Source organism: Bactrocera tryoni, chromosome 5 (assembly GCF_016617805.1).
Source record: "Bactrocera tryoni isolate S06 chromosome 5, CSIRO_BtryS06_freeze2, whole genome shotgun sequence".
Taxonomy (NCBI): Eukaryota; Metazoa; Arthropoda; class Insecta; order Diptera; family Tephritidae; genus Bactrocera; species Bactrocera tryoni.
Genome location: NC_052503.1, coordinates 55,829,502 through 55,851,538, shown reverse-complemented (window position 1 = coordinate 55,851,538; position 22,037 = coordinate 55,829,502). Strand labels below are relative to the sequence as shown.

Genomic DNA, 22,037 nt, shown 5'->3' with positions numbered 1-22,037 from the left:
ACTACAGTGGCCATATAAAGGAGCGCAAATTCGGTGCGTGATTCGTGGTGGGAGAGAGACTCTGTCGCCGAGTATTGTCATTCACCCCGGTGGATTGAATGGATGGGATGGATACCGAGAGTTGAAGAGGAAAGCGAGACGCATTTGCAGACAGAAAACGAAAGAGGCCGAAATGCGTGAGTATGAAGAGCTTGACAAGCTGCCCGAAGAAGCGCATTAATTAATTTTTATAACTAATTTTAATCTATTTGGCATTGAAAATACAATTTTTTTTGTTCGTGCCGCACAGATTTCTCCCCATTCTTTGAAAAATGCTTCTTGGAGGTCAGTTTTGGATGTTATGTTCCGTTTGCGGATCACACGTTCCAAATCTGCCCACAAGTGCTCAATGGGTTTAAGATCGCAGTACAGAAATGGCGTTCCTAAAATTTTTAGGGCGTAATACAATTAGGGATGTATTTTATTAGTGAGCATAAAAAGCTACGCCTTTAATTGATATATATTTTAGCTACCCATTAAAACCTTTTCTCAATAAATAAAAGATATAAATAGTTTTTGAACAAACAACGAATTATTTATTTAAAACAAAATTTAAAAATAGCAATCCCTGTCAAGCGATTTCTTTGCTGTGTGATCGTAGCTCCAGCTTTAGAAAACAGTCGTTCACCAGGGACTGAAGTGGCCACAATGGATAAATATTTGGAAGCTTGTTTATACAATTCAGGAAATACATTTTTCATATCATCCCACATTTCTGTTGGATTCTGATTGATAGAAGCAACAGCTAATCCAAGATACATTTGCACTTCAACTTCCGTTGTTGTTATAGCAGATAAATTGGAAAACTTACATTTCATATTTTGGTGGGCCAACTGTTTATGATGGCTCCAAATATTAAACGGGTTTTCTGTTGCACACTCATCCGAAGATTTCGACGTACTAACGTCATTATTTGCATCCTTTATGAAATTTGGAAGGGTATTATTTTTTTTTCGCCAAAAAAGCTTCTATTTAATTTCATCATGGTTGAATCATTATCAGTTACACAAGCAGACACTTTATTTATGCAAACGTTCCACGCAGTTCGATTACTCCTAACGTCCCACTCAACAAACAAATTGTCCAAAAAATGAATTGTTACCCCAAGGAACGACTGATTTTTCATTGTCTCCGTCCATTGGATGGTAACCCTAGCGGATCAATGGCGGCGAGCGTGCAGCCTACGGAAAAATGTGACGAAACTTTCAAGTGTCATTCTATATTAAAAGTACCTAAAATTGTAATTTGTATTATTTGTGAAAGTGTTTTTCATGAAGGCGATTTTAACAAGTATAAAAGTAAAAAGGGTATATATGTCGGAAAACGATTAGTGGTATGTTCTGATCATAACACTGAAAACATAACCTCTACCGACCACGCCAGACGTGATGAAAATGCTAAGAAAATTATCGCACATGTAAAACTGCGTGAAAAAGAGGAGCTTAAAACATGTCTTAGCGCTAGTGTTTTGTTGGATACATCAAACCCTCAAGAACTATTAAATAAATCAGTGGGGAATATTGATGAAGCCCAACTGATCAACGACAAAGTGGAAATTGAACTATTGCGTGACTTAAACTCAGAATTAAAATCTAAAAATCAATTATTAACTGAACTTTTAGAATTGCGCAAAGCTGAAGTAAACAAAAGTAAATCTTATGCTGAAATTTTAAAAGAAAACACTAAAGAAAAAGTTATGACAAAGGTCCCTGATATTGTTATAAGAACAAAAAACAAGTCAGTAAATAAAAATTACGCTCAGATCGTCAAAAATAATATTATAGCGAATACCAGTGCGCAGATAAAAAACGTTTTATCAACAAAAGCAGGTGATATTATTGTAAAGTGTAAAAATAAAGAAGATGTCTCCAGAACCAAGACAGTGCTTGCTGAAAAACTTGGCGATAATTATCAAGTTGTTCAGGAAAAACTAAACTCGCCTAAAATAAAAGTATTTGATATTGAAAGTGACATGAATAAGGAAGAACTGGTTGAAGACTTATGTAATAGAAACAGTGCATTCTTTGACGGTGATTATAATATCGTTGCTGACTTTACTAGTGGTAAAAACAAGCGTAACATAATATTAGAAGTGTCTCCTAATATCTATCTTAGTGTCATGACATCGAGAGTAGTCTACATCGGGTGTAAAAGCTGTCGTGTTTTTGATGCTTTTGACTTAAATATGTGTTACAACTGCAGCCGCGCCAATCACCGTCGCAAAAAATCTAATGTAATAATGAAACTGTGTGTCTAATCTGCTCTGGAAATCATGACACCAGAAAGTGTACCAGTACTGTCAAGAGATGCGTCAATTGTATGTATTACAATAAACAGTATAATAAGAGTAGCTGTATAGAGCACGAAGCAACTGATGTCAGCGCCTGTGAACTTCTTAAATTTAAATTAAATAAAATTATTAAGTGTACTGATTATCCGCTGAGCCCATTGATACCGACACATATTGGTAAACTACCAGTGCCGGAGAGGGCGCCAACATCGCAATACTAAACTATCTACTATTAATAATACAATACATGGATACAGACAGTGATCAAGAGGCAAACTGTGTAATCGAAGAATCTGCGGTTAGCTTAGAAGATTTAAACGTAAAAATTAGTGATAGGGATGTACTGATACTACATGTTAATATTAGAAGCTTAAATGCTAATTATGAGAGACTTGAGGTATTTCTTAACAGTTTACAATCCAAACCACATGTTATAGTATGTACAGAAACGTGGAATTTAATAGCATATCAATTTTTTGCATTAAAGGATTATAGCATACACTATAATCACAGTATGGTAAATAGAGTGGATGGGGTTGTAATTTATGTATTAAATTCTTTGGTGCAAACAATAACGGTAGATATTAATGGTCGCTCCAATTTTATCTCTACTAATATAAATTTTAGTAATAACTCACATTTAAAAATAACTGGAGTTTATAGATGCCATGATATAAGTAAAGATGAATTTATAGACAACTTAAAAAATTATGCTGAATCTAATGTGAAAGTCAAGAATCATATAATAGTAGGCGACTTCAATATAAATTTAAAAGACATGGACTATCACGCGGACTTACTCATATCTAAACTCTTAAACTTAAATTACATTCCATATTTCAATGATACCACTAGACCAAACAACGATAATGGAACTTGTATAGATAATATGTTCGTTAAGACAAACATTAATAATATTAACTCAATTACATATAAACATACGCTTACTGATCATTTTCCAATATTTTTATCTCTAAAATTGCAATATGTTAAAAACAGTAAGGTACCCGAAACATATCTTAATTATAAATTACTGGTAAAGAAGTGTAATGATGTAGCTTGGAGTGACATATTATGTATACAGGATCCTAATACTGCAATTAATAACTTAGTAGATAAAATTCAAACCAACATGCAAAATGCTTATATAAAACATAATAACAATAAACATAAACTTAAACCTCGTAAAAATTGGATCACGACTGGCATTATGAAGTCATGTCGTTCCAAAGAAAAACTATATAATGAATGGAAAAGGAATTATGATAATTTTGAACTAAAAACAAAATATCTAAAGTACTGTAAAAAGCTAGATAAGGTAATTAAAATTGCAAAGTGTAATTTTGAAAGAGACACAATCATTACTAAGGTAAATAATAGCAAGCAACTATGGAAATATATTAATTAGAAACTAGGTAGAAATTTAAATAAATCAAATAATATAGATCTAATAATTGACAATGGTTTCAAGATTACAAATCCAACCCGTATAGCTGATACATTTGTAAATTTCTTTAGTAATGTTGGTGTAGGCTTAGCGGCTAAAATGAAAACCACAGGAAACAAAACTAATATTAGAATAGAGAACAATGTAAAATCAATATTTTTAAATCCAACCGATGAAATAGAAATACGGAAAATAATTAACGGTCTAAAAGACAAAGCTGGAGGTGTTGATGGTATTAATACAAAAGTTTTAAAATTAATAATCAAATTCATTAGCAAACCAGAACATATATATAACTGCTGTATAATTACTGGTGTATGGCCAGATGCACTAAAATGTGCAGAAATCCTACCAATTCATAAATCAGGTGACAAATGTAAAACTACTAACTATCGTCCAATCTCTTTAATCTCTAACTTAGCTAAAATTCTTGAAAAGATAATACATGAGCGTCTCTACAACTTTGTAACTGATTGCAAAATTATAAATAAAAATCAACATGGCTTTTTGAAAAGCAAAGGCACCAAAGATGCTGTTGTAGATATTACTAATTTTATATACACAAACCTTGATCGGAATAATAAAACAGTAATAGCTTTTCTTGACTTAGCCAAAGCATTTGACACGGTAGATCATAAGATCTTAATTGAAAAATTATACAAATATGGAATCAGAGGCATAGCAGCTGACTTAATAAATAATTATTTATCAAACAGATACCAAGTTGTTAAATGTATGAATGTTAAAAGTAAAGCATGTAAAGTACAAATTGGTGTACCACAAGGCACGGTCCTTGGGCCACTGTTATTTATATTATACATAAATGATATTTTCAATCTATCACATGAAAATAATATAGCAGCATACGCTGATGATACAATAATAAAATGCTCCTGTAAAACTTGGGATGAAGCTCAAACCAAAATGAATGAATTAATGGATAAGATTGGGAATTGGCTGTGCAATAATTATCTAACTCTTAATGTAGATAAATCCAATTATATAACTTTTGGTGTCTATAAAAGATAGTATACCAAATAATTTTGAAATAAGGATATATGATAAGGTAATTAGCAGGGTTGAGCATTGTAAATATTTGGGCCTAATTTTTGACTGTCACATGAGATGGTATGAACATATCAAAGAGGTCATAAAAAAAACTAGATACTTTATTTTTATTTTCTCTAAGCTCAGAAACATAATGAATAAAAAAACACTGAAGAAGATTTACTACGCCCTATTCGATAGTATTGTTAATTATGGTATCATTGCCTGGGGCGGAAGTTATAAAAATGTAATGAACATTCTCGTAAGAATTCAAACTAAATTAATTAGTGCTATTTGTGAAAAAAATGATAGTACACAAATACTAGGTATTAAAAATAAATTCATAGTAGAATCTTTATTCTATCATTAGGATTTCTGTAAAAAAGAATATTACAACTACAAGGGTATAACCAGAGCTAAGTCTTTAGTATTACCAAAGATTAATAAGAACATAGCATATAAGAACTAAAAATATATAGCAGTTAAGTACTATAATAAATTACCAATGGAATTAAAGTCACTAAACATTAAAAGAAAAAATGATAAAAGAAAAATTGTAAAGTGTATTGTAACGCTATAGATTAAAATTTAGAACGCAAAGTCGTTGCATAATTATAATAATGTTGTATGGAATAAGATAATACAAGAAAATTGTAGTAACTTGTTTTCCAGGCCTATGAACAGGTGTTAACTGTAACACCTCTATAGGTGCATACTATTTATGTATATACTTTGTATCCTGGTGATTAAATAAATAAATAAAATAAATAAATATGTCATACGTTAGGCAGTAACTGTCGCACTTACGAATATACATACTCTTTGAAAATTGAAGACAGCGCTTCATATTTTTCATCCACTCGTAATTTTATTGTTTCTCTACTTGGAACTTTAAAAAACGGAAACAGTTTTCATCATCTGCAGAAAAACAGTGGATAATGGCTTGTTGTCCATTATAATATATTTCACAATTGCTTCAGTAATTTTCCTTGATTTAGGGTCATCTTGGTAAGAAATACGCTTAACCTGCTCAAAAAAGTGTTTCACATTAGGTTGGATTAGCGCTGGCAACTGATCCGATTTATTTTGCAGTACTGATGGAGTACATGTACTAGGAGACGATTCAATACATGCAGTCTTCTTATTACTATTGTCGGATAACTCACTTGACGCTGTCGTCCCAGAGGTTGGTGATATGTTAATTATATCAGAAATTTTTCGCTGTTTTGGTTCCGAGTGCGGCGTAGTTTTGGAGGAGCATTCTGCATTATCAACTTGATCGAGTAATACCTTTTTATGTACATTCTCAACGTGACAGCGAAGATTCGACGTGTTACCTGATGTTTTTAATTTCTTGTTGCAGAGTTTGCATGTGGCGGAAGCATCTAAATTTCTTATAAAGAAGCTCCAGACCTTGCTTTTTAATTTTGAAGGCAGCATTTTGAAAATCTGAAATATTATGTACATATTTAAACGTCTAACGCAACAGTAATAAAGTTGTGATTGACAACAGATGAATTCGATACCAAACTTATATTAAACGCTCAAAAACAACTTCTAACACACATAGCACGAAATGGACTGTCACACAAAATGTATTTTCGATTTTTTGTAAAACTTATTTCGCATTAATTCATAAGCGAATTCTCAGTATTTTGCAAGTGCACATTCAACCAACGAATTCTCCATATTTTGCAATGAAACACACGACAGTTTGTTAAAGCGTTTCGAAGCAGATGTTTTCGCATTAATACCGAGAAAAAGTGCTGCAAAGATGTGGAGTAAAATTTGAAAAAAACACAACAAACTTTTTGACAAAACCATCGATGTTTCAGAAACATCGATCCATCGTTTGCATCCCTAAATACAATATTCACAGCTTTGTATTGTGAGCAGTATGTTTCGGGTCGCTGTCTTGTTGAAATATGTTACGACCAGAAAGTCCGAATTTATTCGTGCTAACATTTAAATTATCTTTTAATAAAGTGATAAACTGTATGTTTCCGTCATCGTTTGTACGCATACAGCGTGCATATCAGTACTTTTTCACCTTTCTGCAGAACCGCACATATTGTGTTTTTCAATTTTTGCTAAACTTTGTTGCCATAATCAGGTCCAAATATATATGTTGAAATTCGTTTCACCACTAAAAATTACTTTCGACTAAAACTCGATGCCATGGTTTACGTACGTTTTTGTGTGAAGTTAGCCCATTATAGCTAGCAGCTCTAAGCAACATACATATGTACAGTTTCATCACTGCCACGTAATCCATGTTTTTGCTGCTTTCCTGATAGCTGGTCTTCGGCAAATTGTATGGATGGTTGAAACGCTTCTATTGGTAAATTTTCATTTTTTTTGTTAAATACATTTTATTTGCAATCTATTTTAGTAAATAATAAGCAAATTTGATAACAAAACCATAATTTCACTTATATTTTTGGTCTCCCATGAGATAAAAAATAATATACAATATAACAATATATTCTAAATACAAATGTTTACATAAAAAATTTAATTTTACATTTAATATCGTAGTAACATATAGTATATAATTAAACATTTACTTAATTCCTAAATGGGAGATCTAGAACATGTTGTCTTTTAAGTCTAATAGTTTCATTACTATCATCTAATAACATGACTGCCAAAGGATTGTCATGAGAAATTATCCTGTGCAAATATGCTGAACTAAATATTTTAATTTCATCTTTAACAAAGGGTATATTCAGATCCGAATGAATGGCTTTATTTGTTATGAACCAAGGCGCGTTTGTAATAAATCTTAGAGTTTTCGATTGGTATCTTTGTAGAATTTCAATATTTGAATTACAAGCAGTTCCCCAAAGTTGCACACCGTATGTCCATATAGGTTTTAGTATAGATTTATATAATAGTAATTAATTTTCAAGATATAACTGCTATGTATGCCCAAGTAGCCAATAAAGTTTTAATTGTTTATTTTTGTCTTGTTGTGCTATTTCCAAGTTAATCGTTTGTCCAAGTGCATGCCCAGGTATTTAACGCTATCACTTTAGGAATCAGCATAAGGAGCAATTAATACATTTTCAGTTTCTGGAATGTCAGATGTAAAGATGGTGTATAGTACAGGGCCAAGAACGCTTCCCTGTGGTACTCCTGCATTTATGTATTTTATGTCAGACGTCATTTGCAGTAGGTAGAAAAAATAAGTTATCAAAACAATCAGCGCTTTGTTAAATGCTCTATACTTTTCTCTTAATTGAATATAATTTTTTTTGAATATGTTCGGAAAGTACCGTTATCAAAGAATGACGACTGATCATTTTTGTGGCGATCGGGTGTTTGGTAAGAAATTTTCGTGGCTTTCTATTGAAATGTTCAGAGACAACGCATGTAAAAAGTAAGTTATCAAGTGCATTAATTAGTGTTTTTCATATTAAAACTTGAAAATAAATTACAAAAAAGCATTAAAAGTGCAAGAATTGTTTATTTTATAAATTTTGAAATTGAATTGGTAACTAAAGCTTTCGTGTTTTTTTAATTTAATTTTTTGAAGTATTAAGGCGATTTTTTACGGTGAATTAAAAAAAATCTGAAAATGGTGAATTTTAAACAATTAACAAAAGAGGAATGTTCAACTATAATTCATTTGCATGAAGGTGGTCACACGCAGTGTTATATTACTGAAAATTTTAATAAAAGCCAAGTCGCAATACGGAAAGTTATTGCCGGCTACAACAAAGAAAATCCAGTCATCAGGAAGAAGAAGCAAGGGCGCCTAAAAATAACAACGGGAGAGTTGATAAACGAATTTTGGATATTTCCAATTCCGATCCCTTCAAATCAGTTTCAAAAATTCTGAAGCATGAATGGCCCCTCAGTGCACACTGTTCGTAACAGATTGCACCAAACCAATGTTCACAGCCGAGTTGCAAGAAAGTTACTTTACCTAAATGAGGCAAATAAAAAAAAAGACAAGCATTTTATAAAGAGCACATATCGATGATTTGTCTTCGTTATTCCCACTGGATGGTTTACGTTTGGTGCTCACCCGAACAAGAACTATTATACAAGTGCACTCTATCCACAGTTAAGTCGGTAGAAAAGGGCTTAATGATTTGGGGATGCTTATCTGCGAATGGCCCTGGTAATATTATAATCCTGGAAGGAAAAGTTACTGCTGTAGTTTATTTAAATATTTTAAAGGAGCACGCCATCCCCGAAGGTCACCGACTAATTAGGCCGGATATCCTTCTTCAGCAGGACAACGCGCCCATTCATACTGCAATTATCATCACAGAAGATCTACAAAATAAAAATGTGAGTGCGTTGAAATGACCTCCTCAAAGCTCTGACTTGTCACCAATTGAAAAAGCTTGGGCAATCCTTAAGATGCGTATAACTGAGGGGAAACCCTAAAACCTGGTTGATTTGAAGAGCTGCGTCTATAACATTTGGAATAATTTTTGCTCAAAATTAGTGTTTGAAGCTTTCCAACTTCATATATAACGACTGGATCAACTAGCAAGACGTAATTGTGGACTTTGTGGATATTAAACAATTTGATAACTTATTTTTTCTACATGCAATTTACTGTATGTGTGTATGTTTTCCTTTTATAAAAACAATGAACTTCTCTTTTGTTTTAAAATTACTTTAATTAGATACTTTGAAATATGGTCTCAATAAATACAAAAATATTTCGTTTGAAAAATATAAAAATAAAAATAAATTAGATATACTTGAGAGATCATGATGCCAAACTTTATCAAATGCTTGTTGTATGTCTAAAAACGCAGCTGAACAATATTCTTTGCGTTCTAATTATTGGCAATACTCTGCGCAAAAATATTTTTTCAAATATTTTGGAGAATAGAGACAACAAACTGATTGGTCTATATGAAGTGATTTCGTACTCAGATTTAGCTGGTTTGGGCACCATCACAATTTCAGCAAATTTCCACTGGGTAGGGAAATGGTTAAGCCTTAAAATAGAATTATATACATATGTATAAGTGTTGGCAACATAATTCCTTTTTTAGGAAATACGTACTGAAATCGAGAAATTGTCTAACAAGAAAGCCCCAGGATATGACAAAATTGATGCCAAAGTAGCTAAATGCTTACCTGAAAAAGAATTTGAAAAAATGAAAAATAATTATTATTTTCCTTTCGGAAGGGGTTTATTCAGCTCAATATTATTTTTCTTTGTAGTTCTTGTGATATTATTCCCATATTTTACACAATTTAAAGTATTTTTCGCAAGCAAGGACAAAACGACCGCATTCTACAAAAGTTTTATTCAGATTGAACATCATTGCTGCTGCTAGTTTAGAACACCAGGGATAGTAACAGCAATTTTGGAAAGCCTTTTAGAAACTAAATTTCTGAATACTTTTGGGATGTTTGTTGTCAAATTCATATTTTGTTCAAAAAATTTTTGGGTGCATTTTCCTAAAAAAATATATTTTCCGAACACTTTTTTGAGGCACTGCATCTGTGCAGCAATACCGTCTTTAAGACGGTATTCATACATATGAAGCACTCGAATTTTCCAATAATTTCTGTATTCTTCAAGATGATTAAACAAAGACAAATACTGTATCCTGACACGTTTTTCAATTTCTATGAAAACACACAGTTATCCAAAACAATTGCAGACTTGCATTTTGAATGTCACAATAAGCACAGCGAATGGTAGTTAAAAAGACGCAGAATACACCCACGTACCTAGAACTTCCGGTGCATTCAAATACTCGTCGAAATTCCAACACACAAAAAACACGTGACAAATTACTGTATTTTTTATTTGCGTGACCGCCCACCTCGCCCTCTTTCTAAATTTTTTCTTCACATACTGCTTTTTTAACGTTTTGCAACTCGTTAGCTTTTCGAATATCCTTTGGTGGAGAAAAAATTAAAAAAACACGAACTGTCAACAACGCATTCTCGTGCAATTTTCAATTTTGAAACGTTTGATTTGCATTTGAATTTGAATTTGCATTTGAATGGCAAAATTGCAATGCGCTGCACATCACAAGCAGCGCGTGTGTTGTTTTCCATCCATCAAACAATTTTCGGCATTCAGTGACAATCGCCAATCATCGGCGAACAATCAGCAGCATGTCAAACACGATTCGCCGCGACAATTGCAGTTTTTTTCAAAACTTCTCTTTATATACGTACTGTACATCTATGGTTGTGTAAATCTGTTAACGCACATGCAGTCGCAAGTCAAGTTTGTTCAACTACATACATATGTACATATATTTTAATTGTTTAAGAAAACATATGCTTTTAGTTTCATTCAGTGATTACACATATTGTCCTGGTGTAAAGTCAGCTGGAAATTGGAAATCTATATATCGGGTATCTTGGGGCTGAAACAAAGACTGGATTGATTGGCATTACTCAAGTATACTCAAGGTCATGTTTGCACACAATCACACAACGGTATACACAATATAAATATGTACTTCTAAGATACCTGACAAAGAAGTCGACTGGAAGTTAAAAAATTAGGTATATGGGGACTTTTATCTATTTTGGACCTCATGGCATACAATTACCCAACAGAGGTACACCTTGTGTTTCAGTAATACGATTATATTCACATATACCTATCCAAGGGTTCCAAAGTAAACAGGACTTAAAAAAACAGAACAAATTGTTTTTTCGACAAAATCAATTTATTTTATTCAAAATAGTCTCCTTCTGCTTCAAAGCAGCTTTTGATCCAAAGCATGTCGAACGAGTGTTTTAGCTCGTTCGCCAGTCTGACCGCCAGTATGCCGGTGCAAGCCTTTTGAATGGCCTCTACGTCTGCATAACGCTTTTCTTTCATGGGCAAATGTATTTTTTTAAAAAGAAAGAAGTTGCGCGGTGCCATATCAGGTGAATACGGGGAGTGGTTAATGGTTAAAATGTGTTTTTGGTCAAATAATCGCCCTTCAAATGTTGGATTCTGAGCAATTTTTGGTCGCCAGTCACTTTGTGCGGAACAAACCGTGCACACGCCTTTCGTAAGCCCAAATGTTCGGTCAAAATGCGATACATCGATGTTTTTGAGATGTTCAATTCCATTTCCATGAATTTCAATGATGATTTCGACTGATTTTTGATGAATTCACGCACAGTTTCGAAGGAATTTCCGGTGATCACGGATTTTGATTGGCCCACATGTTGATCGTTATTTATGTCCTCACGACCACTTTAAAAGCGTTGAAACCACTCGTGCCCTCTGCTACGGGAAAGGCAATCACCGCCATAACCTTGTTTCATCAATTGAAACGTTTCGGTAAAAGTTTTACCAATCTTAAAACAAAATTTAAGTTGGCTCTTTGTTCGAAGCTCATTTTCGCACCGATAACACAAACATACTGACACTTAAAACGCAATAACTTCACTTCCAATCGATGAACCGATAAAGATAGCAGATTCTAACGCACCAGTCGACACATAGATGGCGTCACCGGGGGGCGCTAGATTCAAAAAGTCCTGTTTACTTTGGAAAGCACCTTGTATGTACATACATATATTGTATAATGCAAGCCCGAAGTTTGAAATTTTCAAATAAGGTATGTAGGTTCTACAGGAAGTATTGGCCTGATTTCACCGACACAAAAGGACACATTATTATCATGAAAAGTTTTTCTCGACGGTATTCTCCCATATGAACCGATATTTTTGGTAAAAAGTGAACCATATGCACTTAGGTTGACACATTTGGTATTTGTGTGCTTTAAAGTTTCAGTCCAATTTCGTTGATTTTTAGTCGTCAGATGGCATTACTTCAGCTATTATTTACGAAAAGTAGTATTCCAAGAACTTCCTTTATGCCACACTTATACACGGTAAAGTGAAAGAACCAGTTGGAATTAAATATTCTAGCATATGAGAACTAGGTATGGTTTTGGTTCGATTTTGTCCTTTTCCACAAAGAGAGATTATCCAATTTTTGTACCGGCTCTTATGAGATAATGTATCTGAAGCATTTACCTAAAATGAGCTGCAATTTCAAGGGTGGATCCTTTGTATGGCGTGCGTTGGAAAGCTCAAAATATGTTTTATTATGAGGAAAAAAGATTTGGAAATATATATTGAGATGTTGTTTGATGTGCTCATTGAGTATTTGGAGGATAACGTCGAAAATAAGTTTACCTTTCAACAGGACAATGCCAGGATCCACGTTTCCTAGAAAGCAAAGGAGTGTTTTGCTTCGTGCTCTAAACCATTGCTTGAATTGCTGATTTAAACGCCATATAATATGTTAGGGAGTATTTGCAATGGCTGTATATGCGAATGGGTGCCTAGTACCTAGCAGAGAAGGAGCTGAAAACGCAATTTTGGTGGCGTGGCTGAATCTGGACAGAGGTATACTGGAAAATTTAGTTGCCTTGCTCCCAGCCAGAACTTTCCAAAATAATTAGCGAGGATGGGAGTGAAACTTTTAAGCACATCTTCTTGGTGAGCTGCTTAAACTTGTGATCTTCTTCTTACAGTGTCGCTCAAATATTACCCCTAAGAAGTGGCATGGAAATTGAAAAATGCAAAAAAGGTCTTTTTACATCGAGATAATCGTTTGAAGGAAACTATTTGGGAGGCATGCGCCAATTATGGCAAAATGTTGAGTTTCTTTTTACAGGCGACATTTCTATGGTACTTTATGAGATGCTTTGCATGATCGACTTTCGTTTGCGCCGACTGAAGGGACCGGACGATTGTTTTGGTGGTATAAATGTTCTACTCTAATGGAGTTACCATCTGTCCGAGGACATAAAGTGGTATTTCAACAGCCAGAACATATGAAACCCTGCTACACATCTGTGTAAAAATATTTCATTTATTATTTAAAATGTAAAGTAGTAAATATCTGTATTTTTATGTTTTCTACATACCTACACATTTATACTCGTACTTTGAATGGACATTTGTTCTCGTTTGAAGTACAGTATTTTAAGGGGTACAAATTATTTTTATCATTTATTTTACAGACAATCACAAAAATATATGCATACACATTCCACATGTTTGATTAAAGTGATAAGGTCAGCAGGGAAATGCACCGGAGTGTGTCGTAAACAAAAAAATAGCAACAGAGAATAATGCAATGAATGAAAAGAGTGGCTGAGTAAGAATGGACCAATAAGTGGTTGATTGAATGGCTGACAAAGTGTCGTGGTGATACGGTTGATTGAATTGGCATTTTTCTGTCGTTGCATCCATTGGAAGCATTTGTGAGTGATCCTTAATTACTCTTTTGTGTGGACGATTGCAAAAAACGCTTAAAAATGCATATTTTGATTTGCATCGCTCAGCATTTATGGACACAGCAATTTTTGTGCATATTTTAATTGCACTTTTGTGTACATAAATGCATCCAAACGTAATACCATTCACATGCTAAATAAGGATTTTTAACTTAATTTCGATTCTACTCGAATTCGAAGTCAATCAAGAATGGATTCTTGGCATTCGATTTTAACGGTTAATTGACAAGTTTCAAAGTTGGCAAAAAGCCCACGTAATGGATACCACGGTAGCCAGACTTAGGCTGAACGGGCTGGAACAGTTCGCCTCTTTGGCAGTTGTGAGATATCTAGCTAAGGTCTGACTTTTTCTCTGGGTATTAGATGCTCCTCAATCGGTGTGAATGTCGGCAGCCGGACAGTCAGACCAGATAATGCAGCTCATTAGAGCCTACGATCCGAATTTACCTATAGATGGGTGGAAATTCGTTAAGGGCATCGTGGACCCTGTAGCTGAATCTGGCGTGCACACCAAAAGAGCAGGGTTGGACATAGTGCACTAAAAAATAAATGCAATAAGGTTTCACTAGCACTACTTCTTCAGTGGTACTTAAACAGCAAAATCCACTATCACTGAAAATTTAGTGATAAAAAATTTAGTGAAAAAAAAATGCACTATCACTAAACCTTTAGTGATAGTGAAAAACAAAATGCACTATCACTAAACCTTTAGTGTTTAGTGATATTTAGTGATAAATATTTAGTGATAGTGAAAACCTTTAGTGATAATAAACATTTTTCAGTAACATAACACTGTTTCTTGAAGGATAAAAATAAGATTATGTACATATGTATATGTATAAGCTGAAGCAGTATGAGGCAATATATTCAAAATAAACCATATATTTGAGTACTTCTAATGATGGAATGCTCGATTGTGAGTGCGTGGAATGCTCGATATATCAAAAATATGTCACAAAGCACCCCTACGCTTTTCTCACAATAATGCAGAATTTTTTCTTCGAGTTATTATTGTTAGTTATAAAGAAGAATATTTTTCACTTTTGGTTTGATATGCTTGAAAAGCTTTGTGTTTTTAGTTTTTTTAAACTAGGTATATTATTTTAATTTTTAGTTTGATGTGAAAACCCAAATTTGTTAAAATATGAAGACTACTGAACAGCTGTAGTATTGGTTAAGTAAATCGATAATTAGACAGCATTTAATATCTACTCGTAACCTTTCATTGACTAATTGTTATACAATATTATTTGCGACCAAGTTCTATTGACGACTTTACGAATTATTATTTCTTCTAAAGCTTCTCTGTTACATGGGGTTTTACCTGCCAACTTTGAACAGTCTAGTTCTTCAATTCGAATTCCGTCCAAAGATCTACAATGACTAAGTGCTACATAAGCTTGTCCAGCAGCAAACAGTCGAAAGCCCAGATAAATTACTGCATGATTTACTGTGCAACCTTGCATCTTATGAACGGTCGACGCCCAACTCAGTATTATTGGCAACATCACTTTTGCTCCAACGAATATTTTTAATACATTAGGAAGACCTCCTGTTTAATTGATATCATTCGGTATTACAGTATTTAAGTCCTTATTTCCTAAAATTCGTATAGCGTCAATGAGTTGGGCTTGTGCTTTAATCGTATAAATAACAGTCCCTTTATCTTGAAAGCTCTGCAGAACTTTTTCATTATGTATAACAACTTGGTCGTTAGTAGGGTAAATCCTTAATGCTTTCTCAATCGAGAATTCTTCAGTGGTATCTGTTGACACTTTTTCAAGAAGAACTTCAAGATGCTTCGACGTCAACTTTCCAACTCTTAAAGCATTAAGCACATCTATAAATGTCGTATCTTCTTGTTGACGAATGTTTTGTTGGAGTTCAACCAGGCAGACTTGTCGCCACAAATGTGTAGCGGGTTTCATATGTTCTGGCTGTTGAAATACTTAATGTCCTCGGACAGGTGGTAACTGCATTAAATCACCAAAGAGTAATTCATTTATACCTCCAAAACAAGCATCCTGTCTCTTTAGTTGGCGCAAACGAGAGTCGATCATGCAAAGCATTTCATAGGGCACCATAGAAATTTCGTCTATGAACAGAAACTCTACGTTTTGCCATAACTGGCGCATCCCTCTTAAATAATTTCCTTTAAGAAGTGGCATGTTAATGATGATGCCATCTTTTTGTACTGGTAGTTTTAACAGGCTGTGTAGTATAGAATCTCCGACCAAACGTGCTGCAACTCCAGTAAGAGCACCAACTTTCACGACCTATTTTCCATAACATCGGTTAGCTTGGTTTTTCAATACATTAAAGAGAAAAGTTTTTCCGGTGCCTGCTCCACCTGTGACGAAAACTTTCTTTCGTTTAATATCACCATTAAGTTTATTTTTAATACTCTCTGTAATGACAGTAAACAATTGTTTTTGATCAATATTCATAGCGTGCTGTGCTCTTTGAAATTGATCATTGCTCATTTCTGTGTCCGGTAAATCTTCTTCTATAACTTCAGGATGTATAATCTCTGGGTGTTCTAAAATTTCAAATGCATGTATCTAATTGAATGCATTTTCAAGCTGTTGGTCACGCTCTCGAAATTGGCGCATATACCTGCTCATTTCCTTCAAACGATTCTCTCGATGTAAAAACGCCTCTTTTGCATTATCGAAACCTTCAAGTAATTCAGTTTCCAAACGATAAGGCATCTACTCAAGCTATTTCACGAAATTTATGAGCCGTGTGCCGTAGATGCGCAGAACGAAAAATTTTTTGTCTCTCATCTGCGCAATCTTGTACTCTATCATTCTTGCTTTGCTATATAGTACGCTATCGCTTCGTTTGATCCGCATGGCTGAATATCCATGTTGCCTGCCCACAGTTTTTGCAACTCTGGGTGGTAATTATATACCCAAGCATCTTCCTTTCGACGCTTAAGTAAACAAATTCTACCTCCGTTACGAAGAAAATCATCTGAAGAATGTGACACAATTCGTGTCTCGTCACATTCTTGGCGTGGAAAGTTGAATCTGCATCTTATAGAAGTATTATTTTTTGAACAAGTTTGTGTATGTCGATGAATTTGACATTTTTTAACTAATTCATGAAACTCTGGGTCTTCTTCTTCTGGAGGGATTCTACAGTTTCCCTTCTTCTGAGTCAAACTCGGGATGATTTTCGATCCAAATCACCATATGAAGGTGAGGACTGCCCCGATTCTGGAATTCAATGCGCCAAAAATGATCCTTTACTTTTCCGCCAAACACATAATCATTTTTTTTATAAATTTCATTACAGCATTTACTCTTAACATGAAATGTCGACTCAAAATTACTGGATACTTCTCGATAAGTCTTTGGGTCTCATAAATATCGAGAGTACTGGGATCAACATCAGCCCTACCATCGGCTATTAACAAAGCCTTTCGTTGGTCTAGCCAGTTGAGATCATTTGAGCTAAATGTTACAAAGTATGTTGGAGGTCCTAAACATCTGATTTGAGCTAATAGTTCATTCAGAGCTAATCTCCACATTAATATTTTCCAAAACTTCAGTAACGACAGCTATTCCAGCATTATTAGTGGTTCTTGGCAATATGTTCGGAAGTTTTTTAGTAACTTCGAAAACATCCTGAGCAAACAATACTGCTTGACCTCGAAAACTATATTGCCCAAAATACACCGCTTAATTTTATAATTTTGACAAATGGAATTATACGTGAAATCAGCCTTTGCTCGGCTTGAGATAATTCCGAAATCATGCTGCTGCATGCTGACGCATTTGCTGCAAACGAGCTTCTCTGCCTTGCTCTGGTTTTGAGGCTCAGCTTTCCGCTGCATTCTGACGCATTTGCTGCAAATGAGCCTCTCTGGCTTGCTCTGGTTCTGTGGATCGGCTTTCCGCTGCATGCTTACGCATTTGCTGCAAACGAGCCTCTCTGCCTTGCTCTGGTTCTGAGGCTCGGCTTTCTGCTGCATGCTGACGCACTTGCTTCAAGCGAGTCTCTCTGCCTTTCTTCGACTGCTTGGCTCTATAACTTCTCATATAGAGCATTCTTTTCTCCTTTATTTTCTCTAATTCGCTTAAGTGTTCTGACGATCTTTCCTTTCTTTCACTGAGATTTGTTGTTTTTTTTTAAATTGTCACAACCGTACACTTCGACTGTTTTTTTTTTCGTTTGATTATATACCTAATATATTCCTTATATTTATGATGTCCCGCGGGAACCAAAAAAGTAACGGTACAAACTTGGGTTAATCCATTTCTATTGTTCTTGTCTAGCCCATTTCAGGCCCATCAGTCTCTCCTCTTTTTTATTAAAAACTTTGGAAAAACTGCTGGACTGGTATTTGAGAAGGCGCATTCCGAGGGACTATCTATCAGGAGCGCAACATGCGTATCGTAAAGGAAGGTCGGTGGACACTGCCTTGCACACTATCGTGTCGTGGCTTGAGGAAGCAATTGAGGCTAAGGACTTCGCAGTTGGGACCTTCCTTGATATTGAGGGAGCTTTCAACAATGTCCTGCCAGAGGCAGTCGTAACTGCTCTAGACGGTCTTGGGGTTGAATCGAACCTCAAGCACCTCATTTTCAGTCTTCTGTGCGACAGAGTGGTTGAAACAGAATGGGGCAGCGCGAGCGCGCGGCGGAGGGTAAGCAGGGGAACCCCTTAAGGAGGGGTTCTTTCCCCTCTTCTATGGATTCTACTCGTTAACGACCTTCTCAAAAGGCTGGAGGATCTTGGCTGCAAGGTTATTGCCTATGCAGACGATGTAGCACTTATGGTGAAAGGAAAGTTTCTAAGCACCGTGTATGAGTTGACGCAGGGATATCTCGGCGTGGTAACAAAATGGGCGGTCGAAAGTGGACTCGCCATAAATCCAAATAAAACAGAAATGGTTTTATTTAGTAGAAGATACAAGATCCCTGAGGCGCCGTTGCCGCTATTGAAAGGTATTCGCTTGCAACCGGCGGATACTGTGAAGTATTTAGGGCTCATCCTGGATAGAAAGCTTTCATGGAAGCCGAATATCGAGGAGAGAGCCAAAAAGGCATCGATTGCCCTTTACTGCTGTAGATGAGCTATTGGCAAGAGATGGGGCCTCTCACCGAAGGTGGTACTCTGGCTCTATGACACCATAGTCAAGCCCATAATGTTCTATGGAGTCTTCATGTGGTGGAGGGCTTTACAGAAGATCACACTTGCAAAGAAACTTGAGAGTGTTCAACGAGCTGCGCTCATCAGCATATGTGGTGCATTAAAGTCCACCCCAACCATTGTACTTAATGCAATTCTGAACATAACGCCGGTGGATATTGCCGGAAGGTGTATGGCCGCAAAGGTGGTCATTAGGCTCAGGGAGTATGGATTCCTAAATCGAGCGGGTATCTGAACTCTCGGATATCCTCACAAGCTTCGACTGCATACCGGATCACCTGGATCATGGAGTCGCCATATCGAACTCCGGTGGCTCCTTCTCTGCACATATACCGACGAGGGAGGCTTGGCAGGGAAGAAGCCGTTGGCCGATAGGTCGAAGCTTGGGGGGAAGGTTGGTGGAGGAGTGTACTGTCGGGAGCTCTCCATAAAATCCAGCTTCAGACTTCCCGACTATTGCAGTGTTTTCCAGGCTGAGGTTGCAGCCATCAAGGTAGCAGAAGATATGCTGCTCAGTAGAGCGTCTAACTTCAGGGAGGTGACCATTCACTCGGATAGCAGAGCGGCGATTCTAGCCTTGAACTTCACAGTGTGTTCAGGGCTGGTCGAAGAGTGTCTGGCGTCACTGTCTTGCGGCGAGAGCTTTCATTATAAGACTTGTATGGGTGCCGGACCACAGCGGAATCGCGGGTAACTGCAAAGCTGATGAGCTAGCAAGGAAGGGCACCCTAGAATCACTATCGGTAGAATGGGAACGGGTAGGTGCTCCGGCATCCTTTTGTGTTCTACTACTAGATAGCTGGGCCTCGCGGCTGCTCGGTCAGCGATGGGCCAGCATTAGTACCTGCGCGGTCGCAAAAGCCTTTTGGCCAAAGATAGATCGAAGGAGATCTAGGGATCTCTTTGCCCTCAACAAGGCTAGCCTCTCATTAATGATGGGGCTCTTGACGGGCCACTGTCCCATTGGCATACACGCTGTAAGACTGGGAATTTTACCGGACGCCGCATGCAGAAGCTGCTTGGAAGAAGATGCAGTGGAAACTAGCCAGCACTTCCTTCTGACTGCCCTGCTTTTGGGAGATCAAGACTGAGGCACTTGGGGGCACATACTTTCAGATATCCCACCGATCTGGCGGGCATTGAAATTAAGCGCCTCTGTAAATTTGTATTGGATACTAAACGGTTTGCCGATCTCTAAGTTCGAACACGGGAGTTCGAGTTTCAACGGCTTCACAAAGGACTACTTCTAGTCCATGTGCGATCTCCGATCAGCCGTCTTACCTAACCTAACTAGCACTTATAATTCAAGTGGTCGACCCGGAAAGTAGGTAAGCTAGGTAGGTGGGTTGTCTCATTTTCCATATTTTCAGGTAGATGGGTTCAAATAAGGAGTAGGTAGAATATTTCTTTGTGTATTTAAAATTTTTATGAATTCTTATTTTATATTGAAAGAATATATTTTTTCTATTTCTATTGTCGAGGGGCTGTAATCAAGTTTTAGCAAATTGTAATAGCTTGTGTTTCAAATACGACCCACAGATTGATTATGCTCAATAGCCACGAAAAGGATCTGCTGTAAGTTTCTGTTGCAAGCTTATTTCATTTCAGATGCAGATCAGCTATCGGTACGGTCAAACATAGCTCTAATGCTAAAAATTTATTTAATTACACAGTACAACAGCTAATCTGGGGGGTGAGAAATTCCAAGTCAAAGTGATGGTACTAGGTCAGTTTGGCAAAAAAAAAAACAAAAAAAACTAACTACGTTTTTTCCAAAATGTTACAACTAAGCGAAAAAACATCAAGATAAGGAAAAAATTTAAAAGGTCATAAAAAAAAACTGATACATACGATCGAAAAACCCTTTGAGGGTTTTACTATACTGACCTAGTAACATCACCCTGACTTGGAATTTCTCACCCCCCAGACAATAATCCCAAAAATGTTCCACAGTGTTACCGAACTGCAAACCGCAATGAATAGCAACAATATGTATGTACATATATGCATAACGTGTTTTAAACAAAACTTAGATCGTAACTCTTCAGATAATTTAAAGTTAATTATTCCCTCCGATCGGGCACAACTTTTGCATTTAGGTTGATGGTTAGAGCTAACTGTTTCAATCCATTAAATTTTTACTGAGATTTATTTATCAATATATTGTCGATATGATGGCCAAAATGATATCAGAAAGAATGAATCACATATGTTGTAATGAACAAAAACATTCATCTCAGAGACGCATTAAATCAAGATGCAAATGTCAACGCGTAATTTGCCACCTTCTATAATAGTAGGGGAGCCCAAGAGGGGATTTTCAAAGTTACTAAAGCGTGTCAGAAAATTTTATGAGGAGAAATATTGCACCTTTTTATGTACCCCTACCAAATATGAACCCTTAAAATGGGGGGTTGCGTTGGGGGGAGTTCGTCAGATTAGAAAAAAAATCGATCCTACGGGAAACTCGAGGGCGTAAGATTAAGAGATGGTAGATTAAATACATGAAGACGAGTGTATATTTCACTATTCTGACAGTTTGAGGGTGACTTACAGAAATAGCAGGGTGACAAATTTGTAAAAAAAATACGTCACTTGAAATACTCGAGCGCGATAGATTTTTTATTTTATTTTCAAGGTAATTCTGTCAGAATCACTGCTGATCACAGCTGATCACTATAGCGTGGTTGTTGTTAGCAGACGCTTGACACCTTTTGTTTGTTTGTGGTGTTGTCTATTTTTTCCCCGTTTACAGCGATCAGTTTCACATCCATTGTAAAAATGAGTGATGTTAGTGTCAAAT

The 22,037-nt window shown here is 35.9% G+C and overlaps 1 protein-coding gene across 1 annotated transcript in view; it reads right to left on the bottom strand.

The window, feature by feature from the left end:
• The window catches only part of LOC120778369 (transcription factor SOX-21), a 45,731-nt gene extending 28,946 nt beyond the window's left edge, over positions 1-16,785 (bottom strand). Inside the window, exon 1 of the mRNA XM_040110156.1 lies at positions 16,691-16,785. Within this exon, the coding sequence (XP_039966090.1) occupies positions 16,691-16,785 (95 nt within the window). The remainder of the gene's footprint in view (positions 1-16,690) is intronic.
• Between the last annotated feature and the right edge of the window lie 5,252 nt (positions 16,786-22,037).